The following is a 26051-nucleotide window of genomic DNA, read 5'->3' as shown; positions in this document are numbered from 1 at the left end:
CTTAGAGGTGATCTCCAGGATTGCAAGAATGCCATTTCACAGATGAGGGACCAGATTTTCTGAATATTTGCATAGTTTTTCCCACGATGATGCACTAGGTAATTTAGGGTATTTAAAGATCCCTTTGCCAGACTTCGAAGGAGGTTGTCTTTCTATTTTACCTTTACTGTAAAGTCTTGAAAAGTATTGGTAATTACGTGCTACAACTGAACATTAATTATCCAAAACTTTCTTATCCACTAGTACCACACTGTCTCTAGTCCACTGAGATTTGGAATTAAATCCCCATCCCAAAGGGTCCAAAAAATCTAATGTCCAGTCTTCCTCTATAAAGTCTACATTATCTCTTACTATCTTCCAGGCAGGGTACCAGTGCCCACTCAAGAAGAGCAATGAGAATGGGTGCAGTTCTCTAAATGAAGCAACCGTTTTCTCCATTTTGGTCTAGTCTATAGCACTGGAATTCTGACTCACTCTCTCTGAGTTCTGAGGGATCAAGTCATCACTCTAAAACTACCACCTGCCTGTCATAATCTCCTGTGGAGAGCCTGGTACCCTGAGACAGTATCTTTTGCCTTTTCTGGGCACCAAAATCTTCTCCCAGTGGACTGGCTAGGTACCTCAGCCTGCATTCCTCCAGTCCTGATGCATTGCTTATCATCGAAGTTCCTACGTTTCTACAAATCAGAGGTTACAAAGGCTTATAGACTTTAGACAGGTAGTGTAAGTGAGTGAAGCTAGACAGACAAGCTAATGTGAACTGGTGCACAGCTGTGGGGTCCGAGGGTCTGGGGAGGAAGCTGCTACTGTGTGATCATCTGAGAATGTGGGCCCGGTGTTATAGCCTGCATGGATTTTTAAAAGAAGACAGAAATCTCAATATTTTATGTAAAATTGGTAACTAATCCAGTGTGGTTTTTTTAAAGATTTTATTTATTTATTTATTTGAGAGAGAGAGAGACAGAGCACAAGCAGGGGGAGGGGCAGAGGGAGAAGCAGGCTCCCCGCTGAGCAGGGAGCCAGATGCCCAGGACCCCAAGATTATGACCTGATGCTTAACAGACTGAGCCACCCAGGCACCCCTCAGTGGTATTTTTAAATGTTATGGAGACTCAAGACAGCTGGACACTGCCCACAGGTCCTCCAGTTTGACTTCTGCCTCAGATAATTACTCAGCCCTGGCTTAAAAAGTATAATTCTCATTCTCACAGTCTTCTTCTTTTTTTTTTTTTTTTATGCTCACAGTCTTAAAAGTCTTACTTGCAACTAGGAGAGGTGAGCCGACAATATAAATTGATGTCTGAACATTAATTTTGGAAAAGTTTGATTACCACATCAATGCATTACAAAAGTAGTCCACTCTAAGTAGTATTGGGAGATAGTTTTCCATGAGTTTCTCACGTTACTACATCCTGTGAGCAAAGACACTGACAGCCTTTGTTTCAGACAATCTGTTCAGGGATGTTTATATTGTTAACAGCCTTGGAAGAGACATACAGAGTCTCCCTCTAGAGCAATTCTAACTCCCCATTATAAAACATTCAGTTTTCCTAAACTCAGGTTTCCTCGCTAGTACTGAACCTATTATCCTATTTGTGTCATTCTGTGAAATTTGTGGATCGGGTGTCCAGTGAAAGTGGTAACACTCTGGCAATTGTTACTGTTGTGAGTGCTAAGTCCTTGGTCTCTGCCAGGGTTCATAAAACAGTGGCAGACTAACACATTTGGCTGCAAAAGGTACAATCTCAGGTTCTTCAGAGTTCTTGACAACTGATACTAGTTTTTCTTCCACTCTGAATTCTGAGTATGGTAGGTCTCTAAAATCCACAGCCTAGGGGCTCCTGGGTGACTCAGTCAGTTAAACATCCAACTCTTGGTTTCAGCTCAGGTCATGATCTCAGGGTTGTGGGATCAAGCCCCACGTCCGGCTCTGTGCTCAGTGTGGAGTCTGCTTCAGATCTCTCTCTCTCTCCCTCTCACTCACTGTCTTTCTCCCTCAAACGAATAAATAAAATCTTAAATAAATAAATAAATAAATAAATAAATAAATAAATAAATAAATAATAAAATTCACAGCCTAGTGTCTTCTTCCGTACTATTTACCACATTTCCCCGAATCAATATATCCCTGTCTTGCTTTTGGAAGTACAACATTGCCTATTCTCCATTAAAACAGTCATGAGCTCCCATCATTTTAAAAACCCAAATCTCTTCCTATCTCATTGTCTCTAACTCTTTGAGGCTTCCATCTTTACCTTCAGACAACAGCTTGGTGCTAGCAATAAAATAAAATGACGAAGCAGGCAGTCAAGCTATACTACCTGGATTTGAAACTGTATTTTGCCTCCTACTTGCTGTGTTACTTTGGACAAGTTATTTAATCATCTCAAGACTCAGCTTCCTTATCATATGAAATGAGGATAACAATAGTAATTAACTCCCAGTATTATTTGAGAATTAAATAAATTTATATATTTAATGTGCTTAGAATAGTATGTGGTACATAGTGAGAAAGCAATAAATGTAATCGATTATTCAACTGAATATCTCTTCAATAAATTAGTTAAAGCCTCGACCTTAAATGCAGGGTATTTGCGACTTGCGGTCTAACTCTATTATTGGCAAGCTAAATGGTGGATAATTCAGGGTTAGGTAGTGCTTGGTCCTTTCTCAATTCAAATTCTCAGCAGTTTAGAAACGTATCATTTTCATAGGCTTTCTCTTCTGAAAAAACAATCTTCTACAAATGATATGAAGGACCAAATACTAATCCCCCTCAAGTCAAACAGTAAATGAACAAATATACTGTTAAAAAGAAACCACAGGGCCATAATGGAGCCATTTAAGTTAAGGCCCCAAGTCAGTAAACCAAGACTTAATACTTAACCTAACTGCAGTTTCAACTCTCCAGGACTGTGTAACCTTTAACCAGTCAACATGGGAATTTCCTGGTCAGCCCTAGGAAGTTTACTGATAGACCCCTTCCGTTCCACCTAGGAGGGCAGCCTAGCCTAAAACAATGGATTCTTTGCTAACAATTCTCCCCACATCCCCCCACCCCTCCCGTACCTTTGAAAACCTTTCCTTTCCTGTTGCTCAGTGGAACTCTTTTCTGTTTGCTACATGGGATGTTGCCCGATTCAGGAATTATGTGATAAAGCCAATTAGATCTTCAAAGTTTACTCAGCTGGACTTTTGTTATTTAGCCATTCTACAAAGGTTTTTCAAAATTGCCAAACAACTTTCGTATGGATAACTCTGTACACTCAAGATGCCTAAATACCATTACATAAACAGTAGAAGTTTTCTTTGCAGCCTTAATCAAAGTCAAGTCACCCAAATATTACTTGTCTGAAGCAATGTTTCCACTGTGCTGTGGCATTTCTAATGGTCTCAAATAACGTCACTGCTTTTCTAAGACGTATCCTTTCTATTTTCCTAAGCCTGTGACAATTAAAATAAAAATTTCAAAAGGGTAAAAGGAAAGAGGAAAAGCTACAAGAATCTGATTTGATTTTCCTACACTCCCTCCCTTCCTATTTCCAAGCAGCTAATCCCCTCTCAAACAGTACAATAGAACAGCTAGACATAAAGAAAAGGAGATAAAACTGGCCAGCCAGTGCATTGTTCTTGCTAATCTGCACCATTTACATAAGGGTTAGAAGGCTTGTTTTATCATTTAAACAGGCTTAAAAGCCTCTTTGCAAATGAGATTTAGTTCCTACAAAACAATGAATTCTAGCTATTTGGTGAGTTTCTGCTAGACAAGCACTGGGAGCTGACTTGGCAGTAACTTAAGCTACTTCTTTGGCCACATACTGTATATGCAAAGATTGCTTCCAGCTGCCAAAACTGAAAAGTGTCAAGCTGATTAAATTCTTTCCAGGAGGTGAACAAGATGAGGAGGAGGTTAAGAGGCCAATAATATCAGATCTTAAACTATACCTGGGCAAACTCGTCTTTATGCAGGTGCTTTAAAAGTGGCTTTGAACCTTTAGAGCCCTTAGATTCTTCCTTTGAAAGGAAACCAGGAGGGCAGAGAGCAAATGAAATTCAGAAACAGAAAGACTTAAAATTTCTCAAACTGTGTAGTGAGGACAAGCTAAACTCTTTGATTCATTGTTGGTCTGAGTGGCATTGGACACAAGGATAAACTGCAGGACTAACTCCCTCGCCAATGTTAGCACAAAGGATATTTTCAAGGAAACGATTTTTTTTTTAAACACAGAGGAGTTACACCCTTTGCATCAAAATCTTAGATTTAAAAAATTAAGATTATGTTTATATATACTATACCTATTATTTGTTTTACCTGGCACACCTTGAACAGATGTTCAGTGTGACCTTGGCCTGAGGTTCAGCAGGGTGAGTAGCACGACCTTGGTTAAATTTGCTCCCAGAAGGTACAAGGGTAGTTACTCCCTCCATTCTTAAATCATCAAGATCCTCTGTAACAACATAAACAATTGCAGAGAAAAAATTAGCCCTAATAGAATTAATAAGAAAAGTCCATGTTTTCAGGTATCTGCCAGTAGTTAAGTAAAACATTATTATTTCTGCTTTGCAAAAATATTACCTCATGTATCAGTTATTTTTCAAATCATTTCTAGATGTAGTTGGAGACATATATAAGAAAAGATTTACAGAAGAAAAATGGTGAGAGCCTGAATCCGTTTAGACAATGGGTAGATCATCATCTATGACCACAGAACATGGGTCCACTACCTTTCTGTAACCGTTCAAAGAAACCACACCAAAATCTCTGCTGCCATTAGCCCCAAATGGTCAGGACTTGGTCAATGACTGCCAGCTTCCCTATTTTTGCCTTTGCATCCCACTCAGAGCCAACCAAAGACAGACATATAGTCTTCCAAACTAATTATATAAGATCATTTGTTTCTAATTAGCTTGCCTTCACAGCTTCCTCATGCAACAACCTCTATTAAGCCTTCTTTGTTTTCACTCTTAACCTTTCCTTTTTGTTTTCGTGTGGGGAGGATAATATACTTGGATAGTCATGACCAAGGTTCACTGAATCCCCTTCCAAATTTTCCCAGGTCCTCAATCAAGACTTAAAAGATCTAAGTTTCCCTTGCAATTCAGTCCTGATATAATATGTACATGATATCCTGTTTTATTCAGAGGACAAGGGCTCTGGTAAAAAGGATTCCATTTATTTGTTCTTATTTTTAGCAAAAGAGGGACATAAAGTTTCAAAAGATAAATTACAATTTTGCCAAAACATAATCCATTATTTGAGGTTATAACCTATATAAAGAGGGAAATCACTCTTTCCTGATAAGGCTATAGACTATCCAAACATCTTAGACCCCTCACAAAACAATCAGGAGTATTTCTGGTATAACTGGATATTGTAACCAACAAGTATCAAATTTTCCTGAGATTGTGACAACTTTTAGTTTAAGTCATAAACAGGCTTTCCGCCATCTGAAGACTTGTCAACAGACTCCTTCCATAGGCAATACCAACTAAAATCTTTTCTTCTACTTGCATATGAGCAATCTGGGCAAGCCCATCGAGTCTTAACTCAATTTCATGGGAGTCATAAAAACTCACCACCTTGACCTGGTTGCAAAAGCTTCTTCCCCTTGTTTTAAAGGCAGTAACCACCACTTCAAAACTTGGTCCTTTTGCTGAGCTAGTTATATAACCTTGTCTCCTGATCTTATGGATCTGTGTTCCTCATACAACATAGACATTACTGTCATCTGAGAACACAGTACTTTTCAGTGAGCTAATTAGCCTCCATGAGACTCTGTTAGTGTCTCATCCTCACATTACTATTTACCACTGCAACACCTTGATATGCTGTTCTCCTGACCCTACCAGGAGAAGAGAACCTCACGATTTTCTTAGCTCAGTTAGGGAACTTACTGTACCCCATTCAGTTTTTTTGAAGACTCCCATTGAAAAGTCTGACCTAATATTATTTGTTGATAGATCATACTTCAAAACTTCAAACTGGAGCAGAATATGCTATTACCAATTTAAGCTTGACTTTGGAATACAGCCCTTTACGTGAAGTAAAATTACTCTAGAAGGCAGAATTAATGCACTTACTTGAGCTTGTCAACTAGACAAAAGACCACAGAGTAAATATATACACAGACACACTTTAAAATATATACATATATATGAGTTTGGGATGCTTTGGAAACAAAAGGGTCAACCCTGTTGGAATCCCCATCAAAAATGGACAAGATGTTTGAGATCCTTTTACATGAATTCCTTCTTCAAAAGGAGGTAGCGATTGTAAAAGTTGGGGCTCATGAAAAAAAGAAATAATATGGGAGCTAAAGGAAATAATCTCTAGCATATCATTTTGCCAAACAAATGGCTTTAACCAAGGTTTTGATCCTATCTAAATTCAAAAGATAAATCCTTAAAGAAATTCAAAGAGACCATTATAAAATATCAACATTTAGTCCCTCATTTTTGAAAAACATAAAATGGAAAAAATGTGGTTCTAGCTTCATTTGTATAATCTCTGGTACTCTCAAGACAGTGCTTTGTGTCACTAGATGGTTTCAAATGTATATTAGCTAAATTTCTCCATGAAACTACTCATCATAGTACAGATAAATTGGCTATTATCTTAAATTTAAGAGAGCTGAGGTATTTTTTAAGTCACATGGACTTGTCACCAGCATTAATTCTAGAAAAACTGTAAATGTGGGACATGGTCAGAAACCAAAGCTTCAAGGGCCCTTTGAACACCTTCTAATGGATTTTATATGGCTTCCACTTTCCATGAGATTTCTCTGTTTTAGTTATCGTATGTCTATAAAATTTAAGGATGGGTTGAAACATTTCTTTGTCAAAAAGCTACAGTCTTTACAATTGCTAAAAATCTGCTCAATTCTGTGTTTCTAACCTTGGGAATATAAACTTTTATATCAAGTGACCAATGCACACCTTTCACAAGAAATACTATAAAAGAAATCTGTAAGGTATTACTCCTTATTCAGAAACCATGTTGCTCTTACCACCTACAAACTTCTGAGAAGGTGGAAAGAATCAATGACGTCCTTGAAATAAAACTAACAAAGCTTTCAGAAACCCTTGAGCTCTTTTGGTCAAAGGGACTCCTACCCACCCTTAAAGCAGTAAGGTCTGCTCCCTCAGGGACATATTGTTTGCTTTGCTGTGAACTGGTAACTGCAAGGCCCGCGTGTTTAAGGATTTTACCTATGATACTATACTCATGCACACAGACATCACAATATATTACAGGTTAAGGGTACATTCAAATAGTCTTCTTAAATGGCCTCTTTATGATATTGAACTATGAGGTTTCATCTATTGGAAGATATATCGGGGAAAAAATGCTCTTGAGCCTCACTGGAAGGAATTCTATCAGATATTGTTAGCAACAGATACAGAAGTAAAACTCCCTGGAATAAGTCCTTGGGTTCACATTTCATGACTAAAGAAGCAATCCAGAATCAACCAAATTGGAAACCTGACCTAATAGGGGACATCAGCTGAAGATTCTCAGAGATTCTCTAGAAGCAGTTGATCTTCCCAGTAGATAGATGACTCAAGACTCAACTTTAGAATAATTCACTCAAGATGGTGGACAGCTCCTGCACAAGATGCGGGATCAAAACATTTGCCTAATTCCTATTTTGTTTTTATCTGCTTACTTATAAGCATTACTCATTTTCTAGAGACCCCTGGTTATTGCCCATGCATAATGGCCCTTTTTTTTTTATTTCCCTCTTACTAAAATTAGATCAGAGCATAATCATTATAACACCAATCTCAGATTATCCCAGCAATAGCCTTCAAGCTTACTGATTGCTGGATATGCTATTCCTCACTACACCCTAATGACGAAAATCTAAAAGAAATTCTAATTTATGGGAAATGAGATCAAAGGGAATTATAACCAATGGTGTTTTCACTTGTACCTACAGGGACAAATGACCTTAAACAGATCAATTTGTGACTCTACTAGTGTCTCTCTCTTACAGAAAAAGAGAGGGACCTTCCTAAATTGATGGGCCAATTATTTGTCATCTGGACTAAAAGAAATACAAATATGTAAGCCAGCCAATGTAAGGCTTTTGTTCTAACCTCATGTCACAAATAATTCCTTTTTTCCTGGATATCCATGTGTTCCTACCAGATACTACTTTCTTTGCAGCTGGGATAATTAGTCTTGCTTGTCTCACTAATATCTCATGCACTTTAAGAATAGTATTACAAAATTTATCTGTACAAAGACACTCTAATTCTATATATCATCAAATCTGGAAATTACAATTGAGACACAAGCTCCAAAATGAGGCTACCTTTGATTATTCAAGCACATTACCTACAGGTTACCAATTCAGAATTTATACAAACAATCAAAGCAGTGTTTCCAATAATAAGAATCATACAAACAAAAGACTGTAAGACATGTGTTATTATAACTTTGGCAGAAGTTATAAAATTATACCACTTATAATCTAGATGGAATATAGATCAATCTCAATTCCTTGGCAAGACTAGTAATAGACAATGTAGATTTCTTGTTCACTAGTCATGATGGTATCTGTGCCATTTCTAATACTTCTTGCTGTACTTGGCTCAGTGAAGCACATAAGTTAGAGAAGGCAATATATTATCTTAAGGAAAAGAGCTATTTGGCTCTGTAAGATTGATCTTTATGACCTATGGGATTATTCTCTTGGCCTTGGTTAGACATTCAGGTTTCTGGTTCTGAAGAATCTTTTTTTTTTTTAAAGATTTTATTTATTTTTTAGAGAGCGAGCGAGAGAGAAACAGCATGAGAGGGGAGAGGGTCAGAGGGAGAAGCAGGCTCCCCGCTGAGCCGGGAGCCCGATGTGGGACTCGATCCCAGGACCCTGGGATCATGACCTGAGCTGAAGCCAGACACTTAACCCTCTGAGCCACCCAGGCGCCCGGTTCTGAAGAATCTTAAATGGAATTTTAATTATTCTTGTTTATGTCACAGTGGTCATGATACCAGTCCATTTAACTTTATCACTTAATACTTAGTGCAAGTTTTAAATGCTTCTATTAGCCACTTTCTTACCAGATGATCACCATGATGATACAACATCAAAAAGATTAAGAAGCCCTTGTGATACAATTGATTATGGAGACAAGTGAACAATCATCAACAATCATCTGAAGATGTGGATCTTTTGGCCAACTTCCTGAATAAAAAAGGGGACTTAGAGACTGAACATACAGACAGCAGAAAGATCATACAGGACATTAGAACACTATCCACAACCTCTGTTGGAATCAACCAGTGAAGCCTCAGCAGCAGTTACCCCCAAAACATTCAGGACTTGGTTCATAAAGGCCAGCTTTCCTCCTTTTATTTCCATTTCTAACTCAGAACCAATCAGAGAATGTCAAATATGCTCTCCAAACCAAGTGCATAAGGCAGTCTGCTTCTAGTTAACTTGCCTCCAGGTTCCCCATGCCAACAGCTTCCAATCAAAACGTACCTCAAGCCATCCGTCCACCCCATCCCCTCCCCCAACAAACAGTAGAATCTCCATGCCAGAATTCTCTTTGTACTTGCAAATTCAAGAGGGGTATTTCATAAAGCCTTTTGAAGATAGCCCAACCACCCTATCCCCATCTGGGTATCATCCTTTTTTTCTAGCTCAGAATAACTATCACACTGTGGGAGAAAAAGAGAACCCTAGAGTGAGAAGCCTGCTAGAATTTACTTGCTGGTTCATTGGAGACTTTAGGGTGCTGTAAGCCAAGTACCCGAGCAGCTGTGGTGGCTGTGAACTGTCCAATGAAGTTGTGATGATGGTAGGGCAACTGGCTCTTGAAATCTTGGGAGAAGCCTTACTCTGAGAAATCCTCATCCTTTCATTCCTTACCAATATTAGTTCTGCCACAGAAGGTCAATAAGCTCCTAAAAACTATGGAGTACTTGTCAAGCTTTAAAGGGTGATACAACTATAAAGAATCCTGTATCCTATTTAGTCATGGAAGAATACTAATAATCTATGTTTAGTTTGCAAAGGAAAAAAAAATACAAATCTAGGTCTCCATAGCTCCATCTCCTTAACAACTTTATTATAGGGAGCAGTTGTCTAGGATTAAATAAATCAAAAGAAGGAAACAGAAATGCCTAAACTTTAAAAATTTTGGAAGGTTTACACAAATTGAAAAAGAGAGAAAAAAACAAATTAAGGAATTTGAGAAAGATCCTGTCCAGGGAATTTTCTTTTTTTTTTTTTTTAAGATTTTATTTATTTATTTGACACAGAGACAGCGAGGGAGGGAACACAAGCTGGGGGAGTGGCAGAGGGAGAAGCAGGCTTCCTGCAGAGCAGGAAGCCGACACGTGGCTTGATCCCAGGACTCTGGGATCATGACCTGAGCTGAAGGCAGACGCTTAACGACTGAGCCACCTTGGCGCCCCCAAGGAATTTTCAATACCGGATAAGTCAAGGGAAGAAATGCCGAGCGCATTTCCTAAGTATAGAAAACTTAGAATCTGAGAACATCAATGGTATCAATGTTTCCTTCTTCTTTTCTTCCTTCCCTCCTTCTTCTCTCCCTCACTCACTCTTTTCCTCCCTCCCTCTTCCTCTTTGTCCTTCCTTCCCTCCTTTCTTCCTTTCTTTACTTCCTTCCTTCTTTCCTTCTTTTCTTCCCTTTGGGCCTTTTTTCTAAATAAAATATTCTCTAAGATATTCCCCCACAATAGGCAGCCCAGTGTTGTAGATAAAGTCGATATACCATATACCATCTTTGTGGTAAGTAGATACAAATTCAGTCTATTAAGGAGAGACTCCAGGCAACTAGAAATTTCTTTAAAGCAATCAGGAATACATTTTTCATCCGAGAATCTCATGAGTCCTAAGACAACAGTGGTAGAGAAAGATTATGTAAAAATAATCTGATGGAAATTTTAAAAAATATTCTTGGCTCCATTTTGATACTTTGAAATCTAACTATCTAGTGGATGTTAATGTCTACTTAAGAAGGTAGGTAACTCTAATATAATGTGATTAGCCCTATCCCAGAAACAAAACATATAAATGTTTTAAATGTTATGGAAAACAAGAAAGCAACAAACTGAGGTTTAAAAAAAAAGAAAAGACAAAACTGCCAGATACTGTTTATTAGCACTTGGCACTATGCTAATTATGTAGAGTATTTTCAGTTTTCTAACTGAAATATGAACGATAAAGGAATTATTGGAAAGCTGAATACATTAAGTAAGATGTGAGTAAAAGAATACAGGCCAGAAAAAGTGGTAAAGGGCTTTTGGAAGGATGGAAAAACATGAAAATGTACACAGATTTAAAAGTACATAGTATTTTGGGGAATGTTATGCAGCTATTTGACTATAACCTGAAACGTATAGGGATATCGGGATGCAACACTGGAAAAGAGCTTAGCCTCAGACAATGAAGGGTGATAAAGTGATCAAATCTGTGTTTTAAAGATAACCATAGGTGTATTTATTAAACAATTTTCTAAAGTTATACAAAATTTTTAGAAATATTCTTTCTGAACATAGTTATAATCTCTATAATATAGATACATATTATATGTAATACAATATATAATCATGATAAAATACTCTCCATTGAAATGAATACATTCAACTATGATATTTAGTGAATAAGTTCATAAATACATTACTCATAACTATGAATGCATTTCTCATTAATATGTTCTTACATAAGGACTTACAATTGTACATGCAACTAAATATCAAGAATATATTTGATATAGTTAATGCAATCAATGTATTATAGAACTGTACCATCCAGTTCATTAGTTATTAGCCACATGTTGCTATGGAGCACTTAAAATGGCTAGTTTGAATTACGATATGCTGTTAAGAGTAAAGTAAACACAGGATTTAGAAGACTTAGTACAAAGAAAATAATATAAAATACCTAATTTATAACTTTTATATTGATTACATGTTGAAATAATAATAGTTTGGGGCACCTGGGTGGCTCAGTCATTAAGCGTCTGCCTTCGGCTCAGGTCATGATCCCGGGGTCCTGGTATGGAGCCCTGCATCGGCTCCCTGTTCGGCCAGAAGCCTGCTTCTCCCTCTCCCACTCCCCCTGCTTGTGTTCCCTCTCTAGCTGTGTCTCTCTCTGTCAAATAAATAAATAAATAAATAATCTTTTAAAAAAAGAAATAATAGTTTGGGTAAACTGGATTAAATAAATTTTATTATGAAAATTAATTTCACCTATTTTTCCTTTTTTTTTTAATGTAACTACTGGAAAGTTGAAAATTACATATGGTGCTCCAATTTGTGGCTCACATTGTATTTCTATTGGGCAGTGCTATTTGAGAATATATTTCATGAATATGTTAATAAAAATTATATTTTTAAATAAATGGAACTATGCTATATCTTATAGCTTTAGACTAAATTAACATGCCTTAAATTGATGCAAATAAGAATACAGTCACTGAATATATGCAAAAAAAAAAAAAAGAAGATGGTAGGAAGAGAAAAATAAAGGGGGGGAAATCGGAGGGGGAGACGAACCATGAGAGACTATGGACTCTGAGAAACAAGCTGAGGGTTCTAGAGGGGAGGGGGTGGGGGGATGGGTTAGCCTGGTGATGGTTATTAAAGAGGGCACATATTGAATGGAGCACTGGGTGTTATATGCAAATAATGAATCATGGAACACTACATCAAAAACTAATGATGTACGGTGATTAACATAATAAAATAAAATTTAAAAAATAATAATATTTCTGTGAATAATATAATCATATTCATTGACTCTATTCAAAAGATTATTTACTTTCAGTACTTGCTATCCTGTTATCTGGCTTTATTTTTTTCTTATAGCCCTTATCACTACATGAATACGTATATGAACCTGAATTTATACACATATATATATATATACACACACATATATACAGAAGACAACATACATAAACCCTTGCAATTCATTTATTTTGAAAAAATTGTTTCTTTTCTGATACCTCAAGATAGGAACTAAGTCTTTCTTGTTTCCTATCATAATCTCAGTGTTTTAGAAGTGTGTCTACCACAGGATATTCATTGACATTTTCTGACTACAGGACTTTTTTTTTAAAGGATAGCCCTGAGTTCCTGTGAGACTTTACTAAAAGCACTTATCAGACACCAGTCTCAAGGGAAGACTTCAGTATAATCTGACAAATTCGGTTAATTATTTGACAAACTGATCTTTTACATGGAATTGGCTTTTTGAAATACATCTGTTGCACTTGCCTATAGCCCTTTGGAAAGGTAAAAACTGAAAACAGAGAGATGAGGCAGGAAGGAGTGTCTATCAGTATAGTGAATGTATAAGCTTCTGAGGGCTTGGAGCAAGGAAGTCACAATAAGAAGCGAGAGAAATGTGTTAGAAGGTCGTTTCAGAGGAAGATTCAGTAGGGTTCGTGATTGAATGTGAAATCCTAGCAGGTTTCTCCAACATTACCTTTTTGGGGAATATAGAAAGAGAGAATACCTTTGGTTTGGCACATGCTGAGATGGAGCTAGCTGTCTTCAAGATATCCAACCGGATGTTTGGTAAACAGAAGGACAAGTCTAGGGCTAGGAAGGGAGTGTGTAATGAAGTGATAGACCATATGGGGGCGGGGGGAAAGCTGATATAGTTATCAGCCTAGCAGTTAAAACCAAGCAGGGTCAATTCTTACGTTAACTTTCTCTACCGGTGAAATGATACATTATATTAATATTGTATTTAAAAAAAGAGTACCGAACTTATTTTTTTCATAGTAGAAAATACAAGCAGTTATTTATTTTTAAAGGTAGCCTATAAAATTGTGTGGCATCCTTTGACTCACAGGGACACTACTGAGAAAAATGAACTAATTTATGACTAAAGACTGTGAACACTTTAATCTAAATAACCAAGAATTAATCAAGCAAAGAATTGTTTTTATTTAATTTAAGGAAATAATAGCTGCCTAGATGAAATAATCTCAGGACTTTCATTTCATTCAAGTGTAATCCATGAAATAGTTTACAGCTGCTTGAACTAGACAATGTGGGATATGAGTGAATTTTCACATCTGTTTCTGGGAACTTTATAACAAAAATTAAAAGCTTTCCAAACGTAAGTCCCTTCACAATGATTCAGTGAAGGGTTACATAAGAATTATATGGCAGTTTTTTCCTGCATTGCAATGGTTTGTTGATTTACGTTGATAGTGATGATTTGGTCAAATATTTTAAGCAGATGTTATATATTCTGAGTGAATTATTAAAAATAAAACAAATGTTAAGAAAATACATAAGAAATTAGACAAGTTTAAATAAAAATATTTATGAAAACTTTTGTTATGTGAAACAGCTATATTTCTTTATAAGAAGGAAAGAAAAAATAGAGAGCAAAACATAATTCACTTTGCTGGGACAAATTCTGGTTGAAAGGTACGGGAAAAATGTTAAGGCCATGCTTCTATTGGTTCTCTTTCTAAAATCATGCCTGAAATATGAGTTCAGCATTCTTTCTTAGTACATCAGAATAGTACAAGTTAACCAAATTTTTAAATAGTAAGAACAAAGTCGTAGATATAAAAAATTATAGGATGTAATTTTTTAGAATGACCTTAATTTAAAAAAAAATTGTGGAATTTATATGCTGTGCTGGTTTCCCTCTTTAATAACATAAGAGAGAGCAGGTTACAGAATATTTACTTTCCTTGATCACATGAGATCAATAAACAAAGAAAGTGATTAGACCAGTAAGTTAGGGAAAATGTTTACAGAAATTTAAGTTTACATATATTCTGTATCTTCTATTAACTGAAAGGAGCAAGAAACTTCCTGAGATATCTTTGCTAGCTACCAGTTCCTGTTTAATTTCTTTGACCTTCAAGAGCCAAACCCATCATGACCACAAATATTTGTAAAAATTGAGGCTAGAATTTGTTCGCTTAGTTGCAAATGAATCACAAGACTTGTGCTAATTGAACCCATCATGATGTAAATTGTGAAGGTTTTTCTGTTAGTCAGAAAAATTAAGACATCTGGGAGTGGTTTTCTCTTTCCAGTCTGCAAAAAAATACTACTGCTTCTAGCAAATTCAAATCCAGACACTACCCAAAGTCTGGTTTCTGCATTAATGTATCTTTATTTTTCTTAATTTTCACCCACCACAAATCAAGAGATTATATTGTGTAAACAACAACAAAAAATTGGCTTTTCCCCGAAACTTTTTACCCTTGGAAGGTTTTACAGATAGAGTTTGTGAACAATTCTCTTCCATAAAACTTACTGAAATTCCAGGCATGTGGACTCATGTCAGGTAAAGTTATATAAGCACAGTGGCCTGATATAAGTGAAAGCCCAGTTACAGCCGTAATTGAAGCAAGGACACACTGTGGACAACAGAGAACTAGAGACTATATCAGAGGAGTAGCATCAGGGACCAGATTTGGGGGATAGTAGGGAGAGGCTCCAACAGATCAGCAAAGAGCTTAGAAGCAGAGGTGTTCAGGAATACAACTGGAAAACAGAATGTGAGGCAAGCCAGGCAAAGTGTGTAAACACAGGCAAGGCAAAGATGGCATCTAGGAGGTCAGAGGGAAAGGTTGGTTATCTAAGAGACTGATTAAGTCAATTATTAATTTTCATAAGGTGATGAATAAAAAGGTGTAATTTTTTCAAATATTAAAATCACCACAAAAGTCTTGCAAAAGCTTATCATTTTAACTACTGTTTAAAAGTGTATTTATTCCATTTTAATTTCCCTGGCATGTATCTCTGGCTAAAGCACTCATGTAATTTTTATCTCTCAAGAGTGAGAAGGCAGGTGCCTGGGTGGCTCAATCGTTAAGCATCTGCCTTTGGCTCAGGTCATGATCCCAGGGTCCTGGGATCGAGCTCCACGTCGGGGCTCCCTACTCGGCGGGAAGCCTGCTTCTCCCTTTCCCTCTCACACTCCCCCTGCTTGTGTTCCCTCTCTGGCTGTCTCTCCCTGTCAAATAAATAAATAAAATCTTTAAAAAAAAAAGAGTGAGAAGGCATTTCTCATCCCAATGGTTTAGTTATAGAATGACTGCTGGCTGTATTAGCCACCATTATGTTATAGTAAACATTATTTCAGCCACTAGGGATGATACGACATAAAAACACCTATTCTTTTTGTTTTTAAACTAATTGTTAACCCTATTTAAAATAATTTTTATGTTCCTACAGGCTCTATGTTAAATAAATAAGGTCCTATGTTGAAAAGTCCCTATGTGCACTGTATTAATTTGTTGATTGCTAATGAACTTTGGCCATCAACCTAATAATGTTTGTACCCTGTACCATATTTGATGCTATTTTGATTTTTGATCCAGACCACAATTATTAATCAGGCTCATTCTGATGAGTGTTTCTGCATTGATTATATAATTTGCTAACTCAAAATAAGTCCTTTGAGAGAGTATGATAAATTTATTCACTAATTGCTACAGTCCCAAGACTAGCAGTTAAATTCTCTGTGTCCATGCTCCAAACTTATCTTTAGTAGAGTTGACTCTACCTGAAGCCAGTCTACTTTATATACATGGTGCAAATACACAAAAGTAAATTACTGTGATATTTGTGATTAAACTCAAGATTCATTGTTAGTTTACTTTTTTCTTGGACTTCAAGTGTAACATGTCTTAGGTCATTGACATCTTCCACCACTATCCTCCTTTCTTCTTTCTTTTCTTATATTCTATCTTTATTTTTGATTAAGTCTTCAGTTTTGATCATATTTCTTCCTTCCCTAGATCCTTGACACTGTAGACTTCTTTTGCTCCAACAGTCCTCCATTGTAAATCCTTTGTACCTTGCTTCACTCCCTCGCTCAACTTTGTGCTACTGATATTGAGATTTTTTTCATCTCATCATGTGCCATTTTTAATTAGGCAAATTTTAAACAACTAAATGCACATTTAAAAAGTTTTTTAAAGTTGGATAAAGAAGTATTTCATCATGCTTGTCACATTTGTTGGAATTCTAAATCCAAAATGGTTAATCTAAAAATAGCATTAAGTAGCATAGCTACCCCTTTTCCTGTCCCCTCCAAACTCCCTTTAATTCTGTTTTATACTCAGTCCTTTGGAATAAATTTTAAAAGAATCAAATTTTAGGAAAATAAAAAAGATCATGGCTGGCCATATACTAAAATTGCTACTGATGTATTTTGGCTGTGGTTGCCAACTCATTCTCCCTTGTGGTGTGCCACAGGCAAGAAGCAGGCACAGGACATACCTTTCCCATCACTGAGATGGGAGCCACATGCCACAAGATGTTGCCACCCTGTCTGACACACTGTAAATTCTCCTTCCATCCAATGCTGCTTTCTTGGAATTCACATGCTGTTCTCATCCTTTACACTTCAAGCCACAAAACATTGCTACCCCAATGAAATTTTACAAGACCATTTTTAACTTTGTTCCATTTTCTTGGATAGTCGCCTCTATGGAACTATTCTTTAATAACATATCATGTGGCATGATATCACCTAAGAACTCATCTCACATCCTATATTACATAAATGTTTTGAGTTTACTAAAAATGGATATTTCAAGATAAGAAAAAATATAAAAACCAAAAAATGTACAAATTGGCTATACAATATACTCCTTCTATAGCAACCCTAGCCTCTTTCTGTGCCTTAAGCAATCCAAGAATGTTAATGTCTTCAGGTCCCTAGACTTAACATGCACCCTTCCTGGGTGCCCTTTCCCTAGACATGATCATACTGATCTGCTCAAATACTGACCTCTAATAGGAGACTCTCTTGACTATTCTATCCAAGAGAACATCATCTATCATTCTTTATCCTTTTTATCCTTCCTTACCTCCAGAACATTTGTTACATTCTGTAAATACATTTTATATTTATTTGTTCATCATTTGATTCTCCACTAATAAATTTCCAGGAGGGTAGAGACTGTCTTACATTTCCTATACAGTCCCTGGAACACAATAGATGCTCAATAGGTATATAATGAATGAATGAGTGAATGAATCATCCCCAAACCATATCCATGCCATTGTTTTTCCATTTCATTGATAACTAAGGTATATTATAGATAAGGTCCCTTAGAAAATATGAAGCACTTCCCCAAGGGACATAATATTAACTGGAAGGGACAGTAATTGAAGCTTGATTGGTTTGACTTCAGAGGTGAGGGCCAGCTTTTATATATACACATAAACCCCTACAACTAATGATTTCCCAAATTAGTGCTCATATAAATTATTATTACATAGTATTATTTACCTTCTATATTTCAGTAAACTTATATCATGTATGATGCTACTCTCCAATGTCTAATATTTACAGGAAAACTATCATATGTTCAGTGTCAATTATGTTTTAATCACTCTTTCAGGTGCTTTCAGATGTTACACCTTATTTTGTCCCAAACAATGACCCTGTAAGGCAATGGTTCTCAACCATGGGTAATTTATTCCTCCCCTCCCCTACAAAGAGACATCAGAAAAATGTCTGAAGACATTTTTTTTGTTGTCATAACTGAGGGGGCGGGGGTGGTAGATAATACCAGGATCTAGTGGGTAGAGGCCAGCCTCTCACAACAAAGACTGTTAATAACGTCCAAAATGTCAATAGTGCTGAGGTTGAGAACCCCTGCTCTAAGGCTTGTATTATCCCCTTAGCTGCATTATAGGCAGGTACCTTATATGAATAAAACAGATAGGATAAGAAAACTGAATATTGGCAGGAGATTAAGCAGTTTTAGGAGTTTAAAGTATAGGCCAAATAATAGTGTAGGCCAAGTTAAACCTATGGATTCTAATAATTGAGTTAGTCTTTAGTTTGAAGACTTTTTTTTTTTTTTTGACAGAATGAGAGAGCAGGAGAGCATAAGCCGTGGGAGAGGCAGAGGGAGAAGCAGGCCCCCCGCCGAGCAGGGAGCCTGATTCTGGGCTCCATCCCAGGACCCTGGGATCATGACCTGAGCCGAAGGCAGTTGCTTAACCAACTGAGCCACCCAGGTGCCCTGAGTTAGTCTTCAGTTTGATCAGGTCACACAGCTGATATGTTGTGCAGCCTGAATTTGAACACTAAGGCAATGTTTTCTCAACCACGGCATGATACTCTATTCATACTACATTACTGATTAACTCTATGTTACACAAAGATGACTTAGTCTGCTGGTGCTATTCTGCTTTTACCTTAACACCAATCTCTCCAACATCTCTCATCATATACCCTCATTCCAAATGATATCTAATGGATATTTTTCCTGAAAAGTTCATAAGACGGTGGAAGAGATAGTCTCTTGACTATCTATCTTTTGCTTTAAAGGAATAAAAATTTTATTTATTTATTTATTTGAGAGACAGAGAGAGAGCACAAGGTGGGGCGGGGGGGAGAGGGGCAGAAAGAAAGGGAGAAGCAGATTCCCAGCTGAGCAGACAGCCCAAAGTAGGGCTCGATTCCAGGACCCTGGGATCATGACCTGAGCCAAAGGCAGATGCTTAACCGACTGAGCCACCCAAGTGCCCTTGACTATCTCTCTTGACTAAATTGAATTTTGAACAGCAAAACTTCCCCCAAACCACCTTTAAACATTTTGGGTATTTCACCAGTTTTTGCTCCCTAAGGCTGCTCCAGATTTTGCATCCCATCTTTTTTGATTCTCCCGTCTTTCCTAACTACAGCCTTATTCACAGTCCTTCTGGAGCACAACTGAACTCCTTCTCAGTTTGCATCCCCACTCAACATCATGATTAATAAAACAAAGATTTCACCTTGAGATTCATCATCCTTATGAAATCATTTCTGTCATGACCATTTATTACAATGTCTTTTAGTATTACAAAAGCCCCCATCTTATGGCTGTATCATTCATCCCCTATCACTCTGCTGTATCAACAATGCAAAAAGCACATATGTTCTGGTCCCTTCTCCACTCACAACACTGATTTCTTTGCCCTTCAAGAGCACTGTACATGAGAAAGAAAACAAGAAGAGTTACATAAAGGTTAATATGCTGAACACATCTGTGTCAGGATGACTCTAAGATGATCCATAACCCCTGCTTTCTAGTTACTCATGCCCTTATATAATCCTCTCCCATTGAAGTATGGCTGAATATAGTGACTTATCTTCTAAAGAGTAGAATGAAGCCAAGTTGATTGGATATCACTTGTGTGATTAGGTTTTTAAAAAACGTGACTTTCATCTTTCTAGCACATTTTCTCTATTGTTTGTTTGTTTTTTGGGGGGGGGTTGGCTTGCACACTTTGATGAAATAAGTTGCCCTGTTGTGGAGGCCCACAACAGGAACAAGGAACAGAAGGTGGCTTCTGCCCAACACCTAGGTAAGAACTGAGATCCTCAGTCTGAAACCCTTGAGGAACTGAATTCTACCAACAACCCTTTGAACTTGAAGGGAGACTTCCCCAGCTGAACATCAGAAGAGACCCCAGGAGCCCTGACTAACACCTTGATTACAATCTTGTAAGAAACCCCAAAATGGAAGACGTACCTGAGCTGGACCTAGATACTTGACCCAAAGAAATTGTGAGATAATAAATATGTATTGCTTTAAGATGGTAAGTGTATGATAATCTGTTATAAAGCTATCGATAACAAATACAACATTCAAGCATTTTTTCTTTTCTCCAAATTATTAAGAATAAAATTCTTAGTGAAGTCTGAAAGGACTACTTTACTGGGTAGTTTTACATTAAATAACCTGACTTGCAGATTAGTTGAACTTACAAAATATATAAGAGACAAACAATTAAAATTTCAAAGGACCCTATTTTAAGACATGTGGTCATTCAAATGATTCCTTAAAGTGTTTTCCCAGTTTCAAAATGGCAAGTAAAATTATGAATTAAAGATGAGTAGTTATCATAATTTAACATTTGGTCAAATTTATGATACATACAGCTAAGTTGTATGTAGAGTATTTTACATAGAGTTTACAGTATATTGGAGTTCCACCTATAATTATTTTATATAATACTTTTATCCATAGTTAATACTATCATGATGTAATTTTGTTATTTTAAATTATTATAAAATTTTGTAGTAACTGAGTTTTCCCTTTGTAGTTGTAGTGCTTATGATAGCTAGGATTTGATGCTGTATCTTAAATTTAAACCAAAATTATAACATCATTTGGGTAGGAAAAAATATGATCTACTCTGTGAGTCTCAGATCCAATACGTGGTTTTCATGACTACATTTTGACAAAAAAATGGAGTCAGCCTGTAGCAGCTTTTCATAGAAGGTACACACATATATATGCAGACAGACACACACACAAATATACATGCATACAGCCACACACACCGATACTCATGTACACATGCACATACAAATACACACATACACACTTATACACAGACATACACACATACCCACCCACACCCACACCCACACACACACACACACACTGCTGGAGGACTAAAGCATCACATGACCCATTATGTTCTACACTGTCCTAGCTCAGAATCTCCAGGATGGACTATTGCCATAGCTTAGATAAAGCCAGAGCCAGAGGAAAACTCATCCAAAGTTTCTGTGTTTCATCTTCTGGAACTTTTGAAATTAAAGCACTTTTTCATATAAAACACATTGAATATATTTCCAAATCCAACTTCAATGTATTGGTGTTCCCACATTCAGACAAATATTTATCTATTTCTAAGTCTATGGATCACTATTTCCTAACACAAACACTCCACTCCAGGAGGTTTGGTTTATTCACAGCCTCCAAAACACATGCAGACTGCTCCAGAACTAGTTACAAGTCAACTGCAGCATTCTTTACTTTTTATAAGTGATCTATAAGTGATCCATCCTTTCACATAGGGGCAAATAAAATAAAACTAAACAAATAATGATAATAAACCCTTACATTTGCCTTTTAAAGGTATCTTAATTTCCTCTGGCTTAAACTTTCTTTTTCAATAAGCGTAGTCTCTTTTTAGCTTAGATCCAGTCAAATTTAGGTTCAAATTCCCAAAAAGGACCTTTTTTTTCTTCTTTCAAGTTTCACTTTTCTCCCTTGCCAACTAAGGTGGCACCTGGATATAAAGGGAAGAGTATGTGTCCTCAGGACACTGGCTAGCAGGCAGCTACCATGTGTGTGGACTCTGATGCCCTCCTCTGTTCCTTGCTGGACACTGAGAAGACTGTGCTTACGCAGCCTGGGGTCTGAGCATGGCTTGTTCTCAACATGGTTAGGAGCCTGGCCATCATCCCTCCACCACTGATTCAGCTCCACCTCCATTCTGGGATCCTCTGAGTCCCACCTCCAACCTCCTCCTGGACTCAGCGTAGGCTGGGACATCACATCTCTGCTGTGAGGTCCCCTTGCCCTCACTGTGGCAGCCCCCTAACTCTAAATTCTCAGCTTTCCTCCATGTCCCTCACAGGGCATGTAGGAGCTGCTGGGCCCCCTCTCTTGACCTGCAGCTCAGGGAGAACTGGAAGTGCCCTCTGAGGCCATCTTGCTAGTCCTCTTCTCGCTGCTCCTTTCTGTTCTTCACTGTTGGTTACATAAACATGGAATGGAAATCAACAGCCCAAGGGCTTTCAGATTTTATATCAACCAGTCTAAGGTTTTTGAGTAAAGATTCTGTCACCTTCCTCCCCATTCTTTTTTTTTTAAAGATTTTTTATTTATTTATTTGACACAGAGAGAGCTAGAGAGAGAGCACAAGCAGGGTGAGCAGCAGGCAGAGGGAGAGGGAGAAGCAGGCTTCCCGCTGAGCAGGGAGCCCGATGTGGGGCTCGATCCCAGGACCCTGGGACCATGACCTGAGCCGAAGGCAGACGCTTAACGACTGAGCCACCCAGGCACCCCTCCTTCCTCCCCATTCTTAATCCTTCTGGATGTTTCTATACCCTACACGACTGGGATTTGTATCCTGAGAGGTGAACCAGGACATTTGTCTCTGATCTCCTAAGCTGGTCTTTCTGTCTTTTCCTACTATCCAGGATTGTACGAGATTTCCTCTTTCACTCTGTCAGGTGGCTACTTTCTCTACATCTCATTTTCCATTATGAATATGATCCATGATTAAACCTCTGACCGGTTTTGCTTTGGAGATGCAAAGGGAGCACTTTTAGACTTTAGAAAATACCTTTCTCTCTCCACAGGTCTTGCTTTAAGATGACTACATCCCTTTACCCTCAAGGAAGTTAGCTTTGAAAGATAAAGCTAATCAGGAATAACTTCTTTTTTTAAGGCAGTACTTCTTTTTCCATGAGGTGATAGCTTCACTGTGGTCAAAAGCAGCAGGGAAACAACTTAAAATTAAAAAATAATTTAAAAACTTTTAAAATTGGGGGGCGCCTGAGTGGCTCAGTCGTTTAAGTGTCTGACTCTTGATTTCGGCTCAGGTCATGGTCTCAGGGTCGTGAGATTGAGCTCCATGTGGGGCTCTGTGCTGAGCTTGGAGCCTGCTTAAGATTCCCTCTCTCCCTCCACCCCTCCCCTCACTCATGCTCTCTCTTTCTCTCTCTCTATAAAAAAATTTTTTTAAATTTCATTCAATGGCAAAATATTATCCCTATTTTTCATGAAAACCTTGTTTCCCACATGCCTTGTTTATTATCATAGGCTATGTGTCCTCACTCAAACTTCTGTCTCATCTATAAAGCCCTCTCATGGTTTCTCTATCAGTAAAAAAACAACCTCTCCTTCCAGTTTAGCTCAAATGCTACTTTCTCCATGCAGTCTTTCTCATCCCCTTAGCTCACAGACACAATTTATTTCCATTGAACTTCAATGACGTATTACCCATGGTGTTTGAAACCTAATATATTGCTTTGCATCCTTATCTAATTTTTAATATTTGTCTCCTCATTCATTGACTTACACATCCGTTCTTGAGAACTGACACGTACGTAGATCATCTTTTGCCCCTTCCCCACCATGTCCATTCAGCTTATACCAGCTTGATAGGAAGCCTCCAAGCTGCAAACTGATTTTATATTTCTTAATTTCATCCATATAATTTGACCTTTTAAATGAAGTAACAGATATTCAACTATTGGCAGAGGTAAAGAAGTATATCTAGATAAAGAAATGAAAAAGAAATTTAAAAAAACCTAATAAGTATATGAATTGCAAAAATTTATGTTGAGACCTATTTCTGTTCATTAAAAACTCCTATGTTGCATATATATGAAACAAACTGAATGCAGACATTGGAAATTCATGCTTGAAATTGGTCTTCAATTCTATATTCTTGTACTTTTTCCTGAGTTAATGTGTAGATCACAGTGGATTTGTTTCCATGCTCAGCCTCTCAGCCCTTCTTTATTCCTCATTGCATTTGGAAGAATCTGGGAAATGGCATATATTCCCAGTAAAATAGGAGATACTGTTGATTAGTTCATTAGTTCACTTCTTTACATCATCATTCTTTATCTCCATCTGGCTCCACTTCCCTAGTTTTGTTGTTTGATCTCATCACTTTCCACCTTCCAGGAAACTAGTGATTGGACCATACCTGGTATTTATCTGACCTGCTTCTCCCTTGAGGTCCACAGACCTCCAAAGCTGAAGAAGGGTATTAATGTGCAAAGAGAACTTAACACTTTCCCTGAAAGATTCATTCAAACTATACAGGAGAGTATTCTCCATTTTCTTACCAACCATTATTTTTTCTATTTATTGCAATCTGGATGCTGGCATCACCACACCACTGTTTTCAAGAGAGCCAGTGATTTCCCAGATATCCAACCCAATGAGCCTACTCAGTTACCATCTTAGACACTGGTGATCACCAACATTTTTAAAACTCTTCACACCCTTGGCTTCTGTGACCATGCCAATTTCTGGTTTCCCTTGTAGTTCTCTGTTAATTCTTCCTTTTGTGGTCTTCATTTTGAGATTCCTCAAGTTACATGCTTATTTTTCTCTTCTTCTTACTCTCTGTTCTCTCCTAGAAAAGAACCTTAATTCCCAAGGGTTTCAACTATCACAGACATGCTAATAACTCCTAAGAACATCTCCAGTTTGCTGAGCCCCATATAGTCAAAGTGCACCTGAATTTGTAACACAGAAATTAGGGAACCATCTTGACTCCTTTTCTACCCTCAACTCCCCACTTCCCATCTTCCAACTTACCATCAAGGTCTGCTAGTTTTACTTCCCAAGTATGTCTTATATTTACTTGATCCACTCCATCCTTACTACTGGTGCCTTGGGTTAAAAAGCACTTAGACTACTGCAAAGGCCTTCAACTCTTCTCCTTACTTCTTGCCCTGTCCCCTCAGACTATCTTCCACACAGCTGCCACATGATCAAGAGAATATGCACATCAGCTCACGTCATTCCCAGACCTTCCCTGACTACAGAACATATCTCAACTTCTCTCAGTGTCACAGGAGACCCTGCATGTGTGAGGAGAGGCTCTGCCTTCTTATCAATTTATTTTCCTGCTTCTGATTATCATCTAGCTTCACCAAATAGCTGCTTCTAGTTTCCTTTCATATACAATGCTGTTTCTTAGCACTGTGCCTTTGCTCATATAGCTCCCTGAGCTTTGCTGTCCTCTCTCCACCTTCTCATCATTTCGTCCTCTTCACCAAAGGAATTCTATCCATAATTTAAGGCTCTTCAACCCTGTTCTCATAGCTCTAGTGCGGTCTGGCTCACTTTCCTCTATGTTCCCATTATACTCCTCTCTTTACCACATGGTATTATAATTTTTGCATGGCATGTCTTTCTCACAATGAAAAACTTGAGTAGGGAGGCCATGTTTTATTGTTCTTTCTGTGCTCAATGTCTACTTCATTGCCTACCACATAATAGAATAGGCTGTTGAACAAATGAGAGAATGAATAAATTAATAAAAAGTATTATATTGCTTGCTACCATCTGTCTATTTTCTTGACCAGAAAGTTCTGTTTACTTCCCCATTAGGAACTTCATTGACCATTCTGACCACACCCAGACTTCCAAAGTTGCTTTACAATTCATATTCATTAGAGTCTCACTGAACATCTCAACCATATCCTTTTGAACATATCTTAGCCATGAACTTTGCCAAATCATGATGAAGACTC

General features: G+C 37.6%; 1 protein-coding gene across 1 annotated transcript in view; it reads right to left on the bottom strand.

The window, feature by feature from the left end:
- The window catches only part of CUNH8orf34 (chromosome unknown C8orf34 homolog), a 370508-nt gene that overhangs the window by 116999 nt on the left and 227458 nt on the right, over window positions 1–26051 (bottom strand). Inside the window, exon 8 of the mRNA XM_035011295.1 lies at window positions 4313–4448. Within this exon, the coding sequence (XP_034867186.1) occupies window positions 4313–4448 (136 nt within the window). The remainder of the gene's footprint in view (window positions 1–4312; window positions 4449–26051) is intronic.

The sequence above is a fragment of the Mirounga leonina genome, unplaced genomic scaffold, assembly GCF_011800145.1.
Source record: "Mirounga leonina isolate KUSES-001 unplaced genomic scaffold, KU_Mleo_1.0 Mir_165, whole genome shotgun sequence".
NCBI lineage: Eukaryota > Metazoa > Chordata > Mammalia > Carnivora > Phocidae > Mirounga > Mirounga leonina.
Note: the sequence above shows the minus strand (reverse complement) of the source record. Positions and strands in the feature narration are given on the sequence as shown.